Below are 15086 nucleotides of genomic sequence, written 5' to 3'. Positions count from 1 at the left end.
CTGGGGTCCAAATTACCCTAGCAGCCATACACTGATTTAAATAGGATTCTGGAATATGAACTAAATCACAGATTTAATACTGCCTATGGGTGCAATGCCTAAAATATATCCAGAAGCCTAGAAGAAGGATGAGAAAGGGACCTTGAGCCCATGACATAGGGAACATGCAGTATGCGGGTAGAACTTGTGGATGTAGGTATACTGTATTTGTGGGTTGGCGGGTCTGTAGGTCACAGGTCTGGATATTAGTATTTTTTTAAAAAAATTTTTTACCCACCTTCTGATGATGTCACAGTTTAAAGAGGGTAAAAATGCAGGTTGGAATTCTGGGTGCACTTCAATGGTCTGGAACAAATCCATGTTTCATATATTGAATCCAAGCAGGATGCTTTCCGTCCCACTGTTAAATCTAACACGGGGGAAGTTAACGCCACTGCAGTAACCTTCATGTACACCCAGTAGCTAGCATTCTCCTGCATTCAGGTTTGATTCTGACCATAGGAATTGTATGGAGTTAACCATCTCCAGTGCAGATAATGAAGAAAAGAGTGACACAAATGCACATAGGGCAGATTCATTGATGCCTGGCGACACAATTTGGCAAAGCATAAGGATTTTAGTAGAGAGTTTTCTCTTTTGTTTTTCATTGCAAACTGCAGAATCTATTAAATATATAAAAATTTAAATTTAGAACCTATTGGTTGAGTTTAAAATCTATTCATGAACAAAAGTATCCTTGAATACCATAAGTAAGTGGCACAAAATTAAAAACCATTAATATCCTTTGAAATACAGGTTACAAATGCAGGATAAAAATGCTTTATGCACCCAAGCCAATGCCAGGGGGCACCATTCTAGCACCTCTAAATGGTGGCTGATTTAGTAACATTGGCAAACCTTAGATTTGCTCCAGAACCATTTGCTTACCCTCTCCCCCCCAGTCTGTGTTTTCCCATTGTAAGAACTGAAAGACACACATGATTTCACATATAATTAGCTTTCAATAAAATAAAGAGAATACAGGGCACAGTTAATACTTAAATTGTGGACTTGCAGGGCAGGCCACACTACGCTGCATGGGGTGCCCATATCCGCTTCAGTGATTTCTCTGTTGATGCCAGTAATCTGCACCCCGGTCAATGAACCTGAGAAAGATCATTCATTTCAAACTACAGAAATGGAAATGTACTTTGTGCCTGTTTTTTGCACTGAGCATCTTGTCCCACAATAATGAGTTCTATGTAATTAATGTATGCTATGTTATGGCAGCAGAGCTGGCATTGCAAACACATATTGCCATACTATACAGCAGGGAATCACTTTGAATTATGGGAAATGCATTTCCATGGTAATGTGATTACAATATAAAAACTATTGCAGTGTAGATTCACTTCTCTAAAAATCCTAAAAAAATGTATAAAAAGTAATGTGCACTGCTAATGGACTCTGTGTGCAGGTTTGGGAAGCACAAAAGCCAGTACAGCGTCTGTAATGAAGGCTGGCATGTAAGAGGCTGGTAGCCACACCAGCTTGGCATCCCAACCTGGACTGTATCTTGTGCGTGGGTATCGGGATTGCAAGGCATGTTCTATACACTTGGGCACTTTGGAGATGTCCGGATCACAGATGAAGTTCATGATGAGTCTTTGCATTTTCAGGTCTAGAGAAAAAACACAAAGCAAAAAGCCGCCCATTAGAATGCTCGGGACTTGGGGTTTTCCAGATAGCGGATCTTTCCTTAATTTTGAACTTAATATCTTAAGTCTACTACAAAGTCATGTAAACATTAATAAACCCGATAGACTGCTTTTGCTCCCAATAAGGATTAAGTATATATCAGTTTGGTACTGATACTGTTTTATTATTACAGGGAAAAAGGAAATCATTTAAAATAATTTGAATTATTTGGCTAGAACTAAGCTAAGCTGCTCATGCTGTAAGATGGCCGTAAAGGATCCAGGTTTCAGCTATGAACACTAATTCAGTCATTTGTATCTGATGCATCTTACATGTTTGTAACAGCAGATCATATTAATATCAATCATAAACTATTGGACAAGTCTCAGCAGGGCTACAACTGGGGGTAGGCACAGGGGGGGGGGCACCAGGCACGTACCTCTTTTGTTGCCAACCCTTGGTCGCAGTTAAAGGAAATTATAACCCATTACAATGTAGGACAAAAAATTTCAATCACCTAAAACAGCTCATATGTAAAATATGTTTTGGGATTCAGGCCAATATTTTGTTGTGAATATTCAGCCATATTCTAAAACTATGGACTATTATAGGTCCTGTCCAGAAACATACATTGTTGGAGGTACTTGTCCCCATAGGTCATCCTTGTCTCTGGCGGCATCTGATCCCAGAGTAGTTGCAAGGAGCGCTCAATAGAATCCAGGTTGGTCACAGCTGTCTTGAAGAATCCAGGCTCTATGATGCACACTCTTACCCCAAAGTGTTGCATGTCCCGTCTAGGCCACAAAGCAGGATTGTTCAGTTAGTATTTCACATGTACATCACACTAGCACAAACAAAGTAAATGTAAATTACAAACATTTGACACATAAAATGGTAAAGTTTAACCAATACTTGTATAAATTTGTATTGTTTTGTGTAAATTCTGCAAAATTAGCTAATGATGTAAGTCCTCACACATACCGACTGGCTTTGACTTTGAGGGGGAGCAGGGCCCCCCTATGCAAAATTTTTAATTGAATGTATTTGGAAAGTTTATTATTTCAGTATGATGAAGCTTAGATTCAATTTTCATTTTTGCAATAGTTCCCCTTTAACATTACACTTTGAGATTCTGTACACCAGCCCAAGGAAACCAGAGACTTTTAGCTGTGAAATCTGTAAATCCAAAGATTCTTCCAGTGGCTCCCCAACTTTTTTTTTTTTGCTAAATCATTGCACTTGCTCTGTGCAGCTGTCCGTCACCAGCATTTGGGGGCTGACTTAGCCCTGTATGACGATTTACAATGACCCCTAAACTTTGTTTCTCAATAGCTGCCCAGACCAAACTGAGCATGTGAGAGTCATTGACACTCCAAACAAAATCCAAGATGGCGAGTTCATGTGCACAACTTTAAAGACCTGAATAATAGAGATTCTGAAACATTAGGCTGGTGCAGTAAGATCATTATATAAAATACAGTATTTCTACCCATATTTATCTATGTGTGTAACAGGTATATGGAATAGAGGGTACCTAAAATCACAATTACTGTACTTGAATTTCCTCAGACCTGGTCAGAGTGGGCTCAACTTCCAGCAACTCCCAGTAGGGCATGTGTGACATGTGACTCTTCTCACAGTGAGGGACGAGCCCTCACTGTACTGTTGAAAAAGGGGTTAACCACACTGTATCTCCATCACAAATCAGATTCTTTCAATAGCTTGGGCACCAATGGTTCTTTAAAACAGATAAACCTACTTCTTCTACTGGAACCTTCCTCAGTTCCAGACCTTCCAACACCACACCACCTCCTCCAGCAAGTGCGTAGATCAAAAGAGAGCAAAAACATGTGTGCTTCCCTTCTTATAAAACAGGGGAAAACTGACACCCCATTGCCCAACAATAAACTGCCAAGGGCCTTGCTCCCCCTCTCAACTCTAGTAAAGGTTCAATCTAGCCTCCTGGGAATACTAAAGAATTAAAGCTTTGCAAGCTAAACCTTCATCGGGTTTTATTCTTCAATCTGGTATTTTAAACATGTTGCCTCCAAGGGGCACTTTGCATTAAAGTCAGCCTTGGGCCAATATTTTGGAGCAATCGATTGCCATTTGGGGGACATACAGATGTATAAACTGCACAGCCTGGTCATAGACAGATTCCCTTGCCCTACCTAATAAGGAATATATTTCCTCCTGATAAGAAGCACACTGAGGGTTCTGACTGTGCACATTAGTAGGACACTTGGATACCTGGGCAAGGAGCACTAAAATAATTGGCTAAAGACAATAATTCCTTTTGCACATTTTTTTATTATCTCAGAGCCCACTTCAGATATTTGGTTACTCAAGCTCTATTTACCAAAGTACTTAAAGCAAGTACTTTAAATTACAAAAAACAAATGAATTGAAAGAAAAAAGGCTTAATAAGGACAGGAGTACAGAACAAATCTCATATCCAAGGAGACTGCAGTTTATCTCAGCAGACTATGGGGAATCATGTGACCAGCTGATATATTTACATATAGCAAAATATAGTGTTTCCTAATTGGTGAGTGAGGAGAGAATATGTTGTATACCATAAGAACTAGAATTGTTTCACTTCCATAAAATGTATCCTGTCTGATGTCTGTATTTCCTAAAGTCAAGGGTAGTCTGATATTCCTGACACAAAGCTATTCTTATAATGTATCCACTAGATGGCAACATTGTGTGTGTGTATTATAAGAAATAATGAAATGACAAAATGAATGTATTTTCTGTATTTTAGCTTAATCGTTTCATTGGAAATCTCCCGCATACCATACCGTAAACTGTCAGAGAAGGCCTCTACCGCATACTTGGACACGCAGTACCCGCCTCCATTAGCTGAAATCCTTCCAAGGATGCTGGCCATGTTGACAATACGCCCTTGTGCCTTCTTTATCAGTGACAAAAAGCTCAGAGAGACAGCAATGGTTCCAAATGCATTGACTTCCATAACTTTCTTATAGTCCTGTATGGTCATCCATTCAGTGGGCCCAATGGGATTAGCGATCCCAGCATTGTTAACTAACCCATAGAGGCCTAATGATAAAATAAAGCCAATAGATGATTTCAGATAATAATCATGACATCCTACTAGTTTATGTGCAATAAGAAAAGGGAAACAAAAAGTCACATTGGCACATTAAAGAGAAAATGTATTCATATTTTTCAATTAAAGGTGGGGCTGCCATATGGTTTATCACAGCCAAATAATTCTTCACAGATGCCAGAAGAACTATGCAAAATTTTTGACATCACAGGTATTGTTGTACAGAGAAATAGCTTTCTTATAGTAAATAGCATTTACAGGTATGGGATCCGTTATACAGAAAACCATTATCCAGAAAGCTCAGAATTATGGAATGCCGTCTCCCATAGACTCCATTTTATTTAAAATAGTTAAAATTTGAAAACATTATTTCTTTCTTTTATGTAATAATAAAACAGAACTTGGACTTGATCCAAACAAAGATATAATTAATTATATCTATATAATTAATTATATAAATAAATCCTATAATTATAGGGTTCAAATTACCTTAGCAACCATGCATTGATTTAAAGAAGAGACAGGAATATGAATAGGAGAGGGCCTGGATAGAAAGATGAGTAATAAAAAGTAGCAACAACAATTCATTTGAAACCTTATAGAGCATTTGAAGAAGAATAAGGCAAATAATTCTACAACTATAAAAAGAAAAAAGGAATAGCCAAATGAAAAAATGCTTCAAATTAGCCATTCTATAACATACTAAAAGTTAAACTGAAGTCAAACCTCCCCTTTAAGTGTAATTTACGACCACAAGTGCAATGCGCAATGTACAATTTTGGACTTTTGCCCAGGAATGCAGTGTACACTTGATTGTTTAGACATATGTATAAAGTATACTATGCATATAGAGGAAGACTTGTGTGGGAACCTTGGAGCAACTGTCACCTTCAAGGTAGTAGTACCTTCACCAATAGGTGCACTAGTGCTAGAGTTACAACAGAAATCAAGATGGACGCACTGGTGTTAAACACAATGATGTGGAAGTGCAAGTAGCAGCTTTGGATGCAAGTACCAATAACAAATGCTATTAATTAGTGCAACAACTTTGACCATTTTTGTGCAACCGCAACTGCAGTTGAGGTTGTAAATGAGCCATTTGTGATTTGTGTGGAAGAGAACAGAGGTCCCCAATGTTTTTCACCCATGAGCCACGTTCAAATGTAAAAAGAATCAGGGAGCAACACAAGCATGAACAAAAGCCCCATGGATGTCTATTAAAGGCTGTGATTGACTATTGGTAGCCCCTATGTGGACTGGCAGCCTACACAAGGCTCTATTTGGCAGTGCACTTGATTTTTTTATGCAACCAAAACTTGCCTCCAAGCCAGAAACTAAAAAATAAGCACCTACTTTGAGGCCACTGGGAGCAACATCAAAGGGGTTGGTGAGCAACATGTTGCTGTGAGCTACTATTTGGGGATCACTGGCATAGAACCTTAAACACGGTAACTATATGATGTTATGAACCAAAATAAAAATGAAGACAGTAGGCTCTTGTAATTTCCTTGAAGTATTAACAGACCCTTACCTCTGTCTCCCACCTCTGACTTAACCCACTCAACTGCCTTGTTTATACTATCCTGGTTGGTAACATCCAGTAGAGTGCACTTCAGGCCGGTAGGACAAACTTTCTGCAGGTCTTCTGCTCCCACTTGAGTGAGGCACCCAGCCAGGACTTGGAAACCCTTTCGGCTTAGTCTCTTGGCCAGCAAATTGCCAAAGCCAGTGTCACAGCCAGTGATAAAGACATGTTTGTTTGAGAATCTTGAAATCTTCTGCCTGTCCCTTAGCAGCCATCCAATGATCCAGGCCATGGCAAAGAGAAGCACGTAACACCACATCTAGCGTCTGTGTAAAACTACAAGGGAGAGAAAGAAAGGGAATGTAATTTAAAATTATAAAACAACATTATACATCAGCTCCTATATGAACACATACACACATACATATATACATACACCTGAACTATATATCCTGTCTTGAACACTTCACAGCAGGCTAATGCAACTACTTTTGCAGTAAAAAGAAACATCATTGTATTCTCAGCGGCCTACATTCCTTTATATAAGTAATAGCACTTAAGCAAATAGCATTTTCATTTCTCTTATTTGTCTGAACTATATACAGCTAGAATTTGTTCATGCTCTTTATGGCTTTGCCCTTTGTGTTCATATGCTGCAGAGCAGAAGTGCATGTTGTATATCCTGCTGTATAAAACCCCATAGCTCGTTTATAATTATTTAACCAATTAACAACAATAAACTACAATTTTTAGAAAACTCTCAAAAAGACATTGGGGGTTATATAATAAAAGGCACTAAGTTTGCCCAGGAGCAGTAACCCATAGCAAACAGTCAGCCCGTAGCATTTACTGGTCACCTGTTTAAAAGCAAATATATTATTGGTTGCTATGGGTTACTGATCCTGGGAAAACTTAGTGACTTTTATTACATATGAGCGATTGTGTTGTCAATATTATTAAAAACAAAAAAACTCTGATAATGTGCATGGAGAAGATTTGTGTACATGTATCGGTACCAAAGTGCAATATCAACATTATATTTTGTGTACATAACAGAACATACATGTGCATTTTAACGACGAGACACACACACACAGACCTCTCTATATATGGTAATTAGATTTATGCAGGAAGTGCTGAATGGAAAGTGAAAGTAATTGCTTGCTCAGCCTCTATGCCTAAGGCTTATGCATAAGGCATGCAGGCAATATTTGGTTTGAGTTTACAATAGCTATAAATGCTTTAATAAAAAAAAGAATTAGAATTTCATGTTTAATTTGAAAAGGACTTTTATTATACAGCTTTTTATGTCTGGGTGATATACAGCATTTTTATGTCACTGACATCTATTTGCTGCCCTCAAGTCCTATGTCCCTCAAGACCATCTATCACAGCAGATAAAACACCTAAAATGACCCTGTGTGCCATAGGCCAAAGATTCAAGCGTTTGGCATTGGGCACAACTGTTGTGACCCCTTTAGCTACCCCTGTGAATCCCTTGTAGTTTTGGTTTTCAACTTACACGTAAAACTGGTGTCCTAGTAACATATATCAAGCCTTAAAGGATAATCACTGAGAAGCATAAACATGTAACAACTTTCAATTTTGATCAAGTATATTTACAGATAGTATTTGAACTATATAAAACATAAAAAGAAAAAGGTGAAAAAGAAAATAAGAAGAGGAAACTAGCCAAAATAAACTTGTACCTCTCTAGAATATGTTTTTTTTTACATTATTCATTTGAATCAACTTAAAGGGGTGGTTCACTTTAAAGTTAACTTATAATATGTTTTATAAAAGCCAATTCTAAGCAACTTTTCAGTTGACCTTCATTATTTATATTTTATTGCTTTTTAATTTTTGTCCTTCTTCTTCTGTCTCTCTGAAGCTTTCAAATCACTTTTCAGTCACTGACCCCATCTAAAAAACAAATGTTCTGTAAGGCTACAAATGTATTGTTATTTATACCCTATATTACTCATCTTTCTATTCAGGCCCTCTCCTATTCATATTCCTGTCTCTTAAACAAATAAGTGCTTGGTTGCTAGAGTAATTTGGAGTCTAGCAACCAGATAACTGAAACTGGAGAGCTGCTGAATAAAAAGCCAAATAATTCAAAAAACACAAATAATAAAATAAAAAATAAAAACAATTGCAAATTGTCTCAGAATATCACTCTCTACATCATACTAAAAGTTAAATGTGAACAACCGCTTTACAAGCCCCATGTAGATAGGCAGGAGGCTAGAAAGAGTCCCCTGAAACCTATATTTCATCCACGGTTGCCAGATCCGATGGAATGCTTGCTGTTTATCTGATAAAAATACTGGTCAACTTCTCATTACAAAAAATCTAGAATCCCTTGCAGTTTTGCAGAGAAGGTTAATAAGTAGGGCTTCTTTTTAATTTCTTTTTCTATACAGTTTCACTAAAATAGTTTTTTTCCCAAAGAACCTTATCTCATTGTATATTGGCATTTACTGACATATGTGACCTGCACTGCTGCCTACTTTTTATTTAACAAATATAATAATTGTAAAACAACTTGTTTATCAAACAGTTTTAAGGCGCTGCCCACCATTGTATGCCTGCACCGTTTCCTGCTGTTCCCTTCCTGTGCTGCGCCTCGCAAGAAACATGCCACTATCCTGTATTTGGATTCATCTGGATTTATCAATCAAATCATACTTGTTGTATTAGTTAAATATTACTACATGTCCCATCCTCTGTTTAGCTCTTAAGGGATACGTAGTTCAGAATTCCCCCCCAGAGAGACTGTATACAAATATGCATGCTTATAACCTAAAAATAATTTCTTTATTTTAAACACTACTCCTGCTGTCTAGTGATGTGTGGGTTGAATTTTCTGGGCTCTGTGGTACAGGTATGGGACTTTTTATACCTTAGATCTACTAGTAAATCATGAAAACATTAAATAAACCCATTAGGCTGGTTTTGCTTCCAATTATATCTTACTTTGTATCAAGTACAAGGTACTGTTTTATTTCAATAAAATGGAGTCTATGGGAGGTGGCCTTTCTGCATTTCGGAGATTTCTGGATAACAGGCTTCTGGATAACGGATCCCACACCTGTATAACATTTCAAAAGCCCACCTCGCCATCTGATATCATCTCTCACGCCAGCAAAGGAGCAGATTGGGCTCCCATCATAAAGCTCCCTTTTAAACTCAGGTGTGGCTTGGTCTGGGAAGGGGTAAGGGTTTGTGTAAGTTGGAAAGTTTCTAACCCACACCTTACTAAAAGCATATAAGTAAAGAACTATGTATAGGGACCCATAGAATTAAATACTCTACTGACTCTGGAGCATCCCCTACAGTCTGATTTTTACCCTCTATCTGCTAAATGCTAGTTCTGTACAGTTTGCCCCTATTGGCTTAGGGAAGCAAGGTTTGATATAGGAAAGATCATTTGGTTCTTTCTCTTTAGCCTCCACCTGCTGAACAGAGTTGATATCTGATGACAAGGTCCCAGTAAGAAGAAGAGTGCCCTATGGGAGGCAAGCTGTTAGTGAATTTGGGGAACGGTGACCCTGTGAACGAGGTGATTAGACAGTGATAGAACTAGCAGCTGTTATTGTATAGTATAGTGTTATTGTATAGTAGGAGCATAAGTTAGATAGTAGGTTGAGCTATAAAGAGCCGTTCTGAGCTCCAACATAGGAGTGGTAGATTGGAGGTATCTCTCTCAGGTAATACTGCCTGTTAGGGTTAGTTCCATAGAGTTGCCTCGGCTATGGAAAATGCATCGCCGCGTGTGCTTTATCGCAGGCGACTTTTCATTATAGCCTATGGGAAAACACGCTGAGGCAGTTCGGGGAGATTGTCGCTCAGAAGACGAGGCGATTAGTCGCCAGGCGACAAAATCTCCCCGAATCTCTTTGTGTGAACGAACCCTTAGGGGCAGATTTACTAAGGGTCGAATATCGAGGGTTAACCCTCGATATTCGACCAGGAACTAAAATCGTTCAACTTCGAATATCGAAGTCGAACGATTTAGCGCAAATCCTGCGATCGAACGATCGAAGGATTATTCGTTCGATCGAACGATTAAATCCTTCGAATCGAACGATTCAAAGGATTTTAATCCAACGATCGAAGGAATATCCTTCGATCAAAAAAACGCAGGCAAGCCTATGGGGACCTTCCCCATAGGCTAACATTGAGTTCGGTAGCTTTTAGCTGCCGAACTAGGGGGTCGAAGTTTTTCTTAAAGAGACAGTACTTCGATTATCGAATGGTCGAATAGTCGAACGATTTTTAGTTCGAATCGTTCGATTCGAAGTCGAAGTAGTAGTCGAAGGTCGAAGTAGCCCATTCGATAGTCGAAGTAGCCAAAAAAACACTTCGAAGTTTTTTTAATTCGAATCCTTCACTCGAGCTTTGTAAATGTGCCCCTTAGTGTAGGAGTCATAGTGGAAAGTGAAACAGGTTAGAGGTGTTTTCCTAAGGTTCCCGGGAGGTGATCCGGGTCCTTTAAAGGGTGTCACAGAGGTAAATTGGGATCATGCCTGTCTCCAAAGTGGTGGCAGGTAGTTATACTCTGTCAATGAATATTGCTGTGGCCATACAACCTCATACAGTATATCATCCCTACTACTGGAGTACTGGCTTTCTCTGTAATGTTATATAAAAATGTGTTATCTGGTTAAGAACCTCTGGGGTTCAAAATGCTGTTTGTGCAGGTGAGTGGTGCAGTTCACACACTAATGAGAGGGCTCAGCTGGGAGAGAGGGTGCAATTTCACCAACACTCAGCGTATGCTATGCTAGTACTAGAATTCTGGCTAAAATTGAGTTACATATATAAAAATAGCAAAATTCTGTACATCCTAAAAGATAATTTAAAGGTGAATAAGAAAGCAGAGAGTAGCAGAAACAGATGTGGATTCTCAGGCACCAGTGAAAAGCTGTTTAATTTGCATTAGTCTAATGCCACATATTGGCAGGTGTCTCTGTACCTTTAACAGATGCTGCACACAGTTCTTCATACACCAGGCACAGACAGAATCCTACAACAACAACAACAACAACAAGAGAACATGGAACAGAAAAGCACAACACAAGTGCGCTATGGCAGTTCCCAACTTTTTCTGAACCTTCTCTTAGAAGAATCCCTGTGTGTGTGGTGGGTGCTCATGGGAATAAGGCTTACAAGTTACACGATGGATTTATACCAGACAGTGTGACAAAGCAATTGTTGAAACACAATCATTCCTTATAGGGGGCAAGACAATCCTATTATAAAACAGGAGCCAAATCCATGGCTCATTAGTAGAGAACAAGCACTAATTAATGTGTGCACTTCTTAGTTACAGTATTGCACACAGGTTGCTTATAGGAATACAGTGCATGGAAAAAGCAGTTTAAATACATGGAGAATAAGTGCATGTATAGCAACACATAAACACAAAAAGGCCCCTTGCTGACACTTGCTTTTCCCAGTTCCTTTTCCCTGGCTAGGTGCCAGTTAAATATTAATAGCTTGTACTGACTCAGTATTGACTGATATCTGTCATTGTGGAACATATTTACCCACATCAGAGCCACGATCCAAAGAGAAACAGGTCCCTGCCCACATACCTCTATGTAGTTCCCAGTTATTACATTTTAAGTGGAGCCATTCCTAGCATATAACTTGTAAATCTTAGGAGGAATGACTCCCCATGAGCATTGTATATATTGTATATATACTATGTAAATATTGTAGATCTTCTACTAAATATGTACTGGACATTAAATTCTTCCCCAGGAGCTTGTTTTGCAGCACCCAAGCCATGAGTTGAATGTGTGCATGCACCTACCTTAGCTATCCCTTCAGTGCTGGAACACAGGCTGCTGGGTGGAGCAGGATCTCCAGTTCCCCTGTTAGCAGATTTGGTGTGTTGGTTTGTTTCCTTATCTACCTCTTTTTTGTCAGTGATGAGCTCTGGCAGGGAATGAAGGCATGCAGTGCTGCGTAGCCAAAGTCCATCAGCTTTAAAGGAGAGATTTTCCTAGATTTATTTCTTGGAGAAGGAGGTGGGGAGGAGAATGGGCTGTTAACGCTTTGCAGAGCATTGCAGGTTATAGCGAGGTACCATGGGGCAAATAATACAAATATATATTCACTCATAAGAGGCCAGGGACCATTAATTTGAGATTGTTATATATCATATCCATTGCCTTATTTATTATACATACTTCCAATCTCATCTTGATAACCTATATTCTGCTCATACTTATGTCTTATCTGCGTGTGGACATTAATCAATATAAGGAGAGTTTTTAGCAATTAACTTCCTCAGTCAATATTTCTTGGTTGCTGAGCTGCTAATTGCCTGACTCAAGTCATCTGCCCATCTCTCCTATACTTGCAGAATAAATCATTTATACAAATATGCAATTTGAGGAAAACAGTAGTTTATTGCTTAATAGGGGTACGTTGTTTGTTGCACCTTTGTGTGCAAACTGAAAATACTGTGCCGGCAGTGTATTGTGCACTAAGGGTATCACTAGAGACATTATGTAGCTTGATCAGACTACACATCAAGATGGCATTGGCAACTGATGCAAAAGGCAGGCAGGGAGATTATACTAGGTGCAACATGTACAATTTGTACAACTCTAGACTAATGTGTCACCTACTTTTCATGTTTCTTGTGGGTTTTACCCAAAGCCTTGTGTGCCAAGGTTATAAAATAACTGAACGAAATGATTAAACATCACAACAACTCACTTGCTAGCCTCTAGTAGTAACAGTTTAAGTAAAAGTATAAAAACACTGTTAAAACAAAATGTAATTGTTCAAGAGTAGAGCTGCCTGCCACTCCCTACCAATCTGTCACCCTAAGCCTAAAGGTGGCCATGCATGGGCAGATCTTAGCTGCTGATTCAGCTCCTTCATTCCAAGTCAACACATCTGCCCATGTATGGAGGCCTTCCAGACTGATACCTAGCCAATAATGAAATTGAGCAGATCTTTAAGTGTTTGGCCAGCTTAATTATATGTTCTCTTTCCACAAATCCAGACCTTCTTAGGGTGATGGCAAGGAGATTTGCCAACTGCCATTACACCTGTGCTACCGTGGTGACAGATCTCCTTAAAATGTACAACTTTGGATGAAATGAAGCACCGCATATGTTTTCCCACCAGCAATTGACTTTATTGCCAGTGGGAAAGCTTTTAGGGGAGATTTTACCACAGTCAACAAATCTACTCGTTTGCCATCACCCTTATACTTTCATTATTATTAGTGTTACATGTAGGAGATGTGAAGAATTTAACCATCCCTACATTGTGGAAGGGTATCTATGCTCTGTGGAAGGATTGATCTCCCATAGGCCCAGGGGTAGTATTTGTAGTTACTGTTCCCTAGTTTATATAATGGGAAGGAACACAAGGCTCTTCCTCATTGGACTCACTGGAGGTTAGGCTGCTGTACCTTGTGTACTGCCAAACAGAACCTCCTGTGGGCTGCCAGTCCTTTATAGCAGACTTACTTCTTTAAATTCTGGGAATTCTGATTCAAAGAAAATATTTTTTCAAATGTAGAAACAAGTAGTATGTTAAGTGGAATGACTTTTTTTAAAATATTTTTTAGCTTAACTGGTACTTTTAATGGTTTCACTAGTGTCATCAACCAGCAACACTAGACAAAAAAGCAAGGGATAATGAGGTTTGCACATCAACACAATTTATGAGTGTCCAGATACTTTTCAATGTGGTACAACCTGCCCATCCACCAAGAAGTCTTAGCCAAAAGAGACTTGAAAGAATGGGAAAACATTGCTGCTAAAGTCTATCTGTGTTTCTCTTAATGTGGAAAAATCATTAGATCAATACAAAGCACACAGCGGGCATGAAACTCAGCATGCTTTTAGACTGACCTAGTTAGATCTGCCCATAGGTCCCTGTTGTTGTGGGAAAATCTTAATGTTTGGCCCAAAAAAAGGTTATTGGAAATAAAGGGTTTTAGTGAATCAGAGCATGATTTCAGAAGACCGTGTCTGACCTGACAGTTTAAGGGTCTTGGTCTAAAATAGTCTAAAATATCCCAATATTAAATCCTGAAGGTTGAGTGATATGTACTGGTAATAGGGTTGCCAAAGTTTTTCTTTGGGGAAAACGGACAGGGAGCGTGCCGGTGACAACGGGGGCGACATAGGGGGAGGGGACATTGGGGGGCAGACTGGAGTGAGTGATGTAGGGGGTGGGACAGATAGGGTTGCCACCTGGCCAGTATTTTACCTGCCTGACCAGTAAAAATTATGCTTGACCCCATTGTTATCAATATGAAAAAATCTAAATATAAAGGAAGGCTGGTATTGTTTTTTAAAAAAGGTGGCAACCCTAGGGACTGATGATGTGGTTATTAGTAATTGGCTGATCGCAATGTCATTTCTTCAATGTCCTTTCCGGATTTTCTAATTTGGAAAGAAAACAGGCTGTTTGGATCCGGACAGGTGGCAACCCTAACTGGTAATGTCCAGTCAAGGTTTACTAACGTGGCTCTATAGCGGTAGAGTTGTAAATACTGTTGCCCAGGAACCACGGAGAGGCCTTAAGAATGCAAAGAATTCAAATCTCTCTCCGTTAGGGCTTTAGAAAAAAACTGCAGAAAAAAAGAGTCAAAATGCATTTATTTCTCACTTGGGCTCAAGGAATACCCCTATATAAACGGTTGATAAATGGTTACCATGTAACTTTCTCATTATAAGCAGTGTGTGCCTGGGATTTACTATAGGAAGCAGAAGAAAGGAGGGTTTCACAAGCCACCAGGAATAAAGATAGATGTGTTAAATGAAGTGA

The 15086-nt window shown here is 39.1% G+C and overlaps 1 protein-coding gene across 2 annotated transcripts; it reads right to left on the bottom strand.

Moving 5' to 3' along the window:
- Positions 1–981: 981 nt before the first annotated feature.
- rdh5.L (retinol dehydrogenase 5 L homeolog) lies at positions 982–12260 on the bottom strand. Of its 2 annotated transcripts, NM_001092725.1 has the most exon segments (6): positions 982–1660; positions 2308–2471; positions 4482–4740; positions 6282–6611; positions 11257–11307; positions 12100–12229. In NM_001092725.1, coding segments are annotated over 4 exon segments (960 nt in total). In that variant the 5' UTR covers positions 6595–6611; positions 11257–11307; positions 12100–12229; the 3' UTR covers positions 982–1436.
- Positions 12261–15086: the final 2826 nt, after the last annotated feature.

The sequence above is a fragment of the Xenopus laevis genome, chromosome 2L (genome assembly GCF_017654675.1).
Source record: "Xenopus laevis strain J_2021 chromosome 2L, Xenopus_laevis_v10.1, whole genome shotgun sequence".
NCBI lineage: Eukaryota > Metazoa > Chordata > Amphibia > Anura > Pipidae > Xenopus > Xenopus laevis.
The sequence above is the reverse complement of the archived record's forward strand: the minus strand, read 5'-3'. Positions and strand labels throughout refer to the sequence as shown.